General features: G+C 59.0%; 1 protein-coding gene across 1 annotated transcript in view; it reads left to right on the top strand.

The window, feature by feature from the left end:
- Window positions 1-1,684, top strand: part of TSPAN14 (tetraspanin 14) — a 78,255-nt gene that overhangs the window by 70,120 nt on the left and 6,451 nt on the right. Inside the window, exon 6 of the mRNA XM_004386527.2 lies at window positions 794-919. Within this exon, the coding sequence (XP_004386584.1) occupies window positions 794-919 (126 nt within the window). The remainder of the gene's footprint in view (window positions 1-793; window positions 920-1,684) is intronic.

Here is a 1,684-nt window from a genome sequence, read left to right as displayed (position 1 = left end):
GTGTTGTTGACCTGGGCTGTCTGTGAGGCCCCAGCGGGTCCCTCACGCCCCTCCTGCTGTGCTCAGCACCATGGTGTCTTCCTTTTTTCACGTCGTTGGCTTGCTGGCTGCACGGCAGGCTGGGGTGGCTCTTGCCTGGACTGGCCTAAAGGGCCTTGTGGTTTCTCTAGTGCTTTCCTTTCTTCTGAAAAATACGTTTTCCCAGAGGTATTGAATTGTGGAGCTGCTGCTTGGTGAAATACTAGGTCATCATTAAGAGGAAGTGGAACTCGGAGGTAAAAAACAAAAACAGAAGTCTGGGTTGTGTGTTGTGATGATGCTGTAGCTACGTCAGCTTTAAGGGCAGCTGCCAGTGATCCTTTGCTTTTACAGTTGTCTTAGACAAATGGGGACTTTATTTTGTAAAGCGTCAAGAAGGGTCTCAGAGAAGACACGTGACACCCGAGAGGAGGCTGGTCCTCCTGGGGGCAGTCGAGGACCACACTGGAGGTGCAGAGGGGCCTCAAAGGACAGACAGGTCATCTCTGTGCTAGTGGGCAGGAGGGGACTGGTGCTGACTGCACACTGGTCGAGAAGGTTCTCGGTCACTGCAGCTTGGGGACCCCCACCACCGCGTGGGCAGCCCTTCTCTTCTTCTCAGGGTGCCTGGGTCGCTGCACCGAGCACCTCTTGAATGTGGAGGGCCGTGGGGAGGCCTGGCTTTCTTCGTGTGGGTGGGGCACCTAGACTGACAGGCAGCACAGGGCCCACGCTGCTCTGTGCCGCTGATGGTTCCTGGGTTTGCTGATGGCAGAACCAGTGCTGTGGTGCCTACGGCCCGGAAGACTGGGACCTCAATGCCTACTTCAACTGCAGCGGCCCCAGCTACAGCCGTGAGAAGTGCGGGGTGCCGTTCTCCTGCTGCGTGCCGGATCCCGCGGTGAGTCCTCCCGCGGGGCCGGGTCCTCCCCCCGCAGGGGTGGGTCCTCCCCCCTCAGTGGTGCATCCTCCGTAGGATTCTCTCTAGCTGGGAGTCCCTGCAGGCCCTCTGGAGGCAGGGCCATTCCCTGCCTGGACTCTGGGGGCTCTGGGCCACTTCTCTCACCTTCAGACTCAGTGAGGGGTGCTTGCCTTCTTTCCCCTCCCCAGGGCCCTTGCAGCTCTGAAGTCGTTTGTGTGAATCCCTGAACGTTCCTCCTAGCCTCCCAGGCTTTATTGTTCCAGGTGAAGCGGGTTTACGGCAGTGAGGTGCTCTCACTCAGCACCTGGACAAGGTGCTGAGAATGTCCCTGGCCAGCCCACTGTCGTCCTTCCACGAGAGGGAACGTCCAGTGCTGAGGAGCCCACAGGGGCCGTGGGGTCCACGCCAGCAGGCCTCATGGTGGAGAATTACTTTATCTTCTTTCTCCTTCGCCTGTGCTCATTCCCAGTCCAAGGCCAGGTTCTTGGGTTCTGGAAATGGGGCTTTTGGGGTGACTGTGCAGGAACACTGTTGACCTGAACTGAGTTGGAGCAGAGCTGGGCCCTATACGTGCTCGCACATAGTTACCTGGTGCCCGGTACTGTGCCACAGGGTCTGAGCTGCTGAGGAGTCACTGTACAGGCAAATTCCCTAGCTCAGAAGGGCGCCCGTTGGCCGAGGCCCTCCTGGTGACCCTGGAGCACACCTGTCCAGCAGGCGTGGCCTTTCCCTCCTGGTCCTGGG

This window comes from Trichechus manatus, unplaced genomic scaffold (genome assembly GCF_000243295.1).
Source record: "Trichechus manatus latirostris isolate Lorelei unplaced genomic scaffold, TriManLat1.0 scaffold00166, whole genome shotgun sequence".
Taxonomy (NCBI): Eukaryota; Metazoa; Chordata; class Mammalia; order Sirenia; family Trichechidae; genus Trichechus; species Trichechus manatus.
Note: the sequence above shows the minus strand (reverse complement) of the source record. Positions and strands in the feature narration are given on the sequence as shown.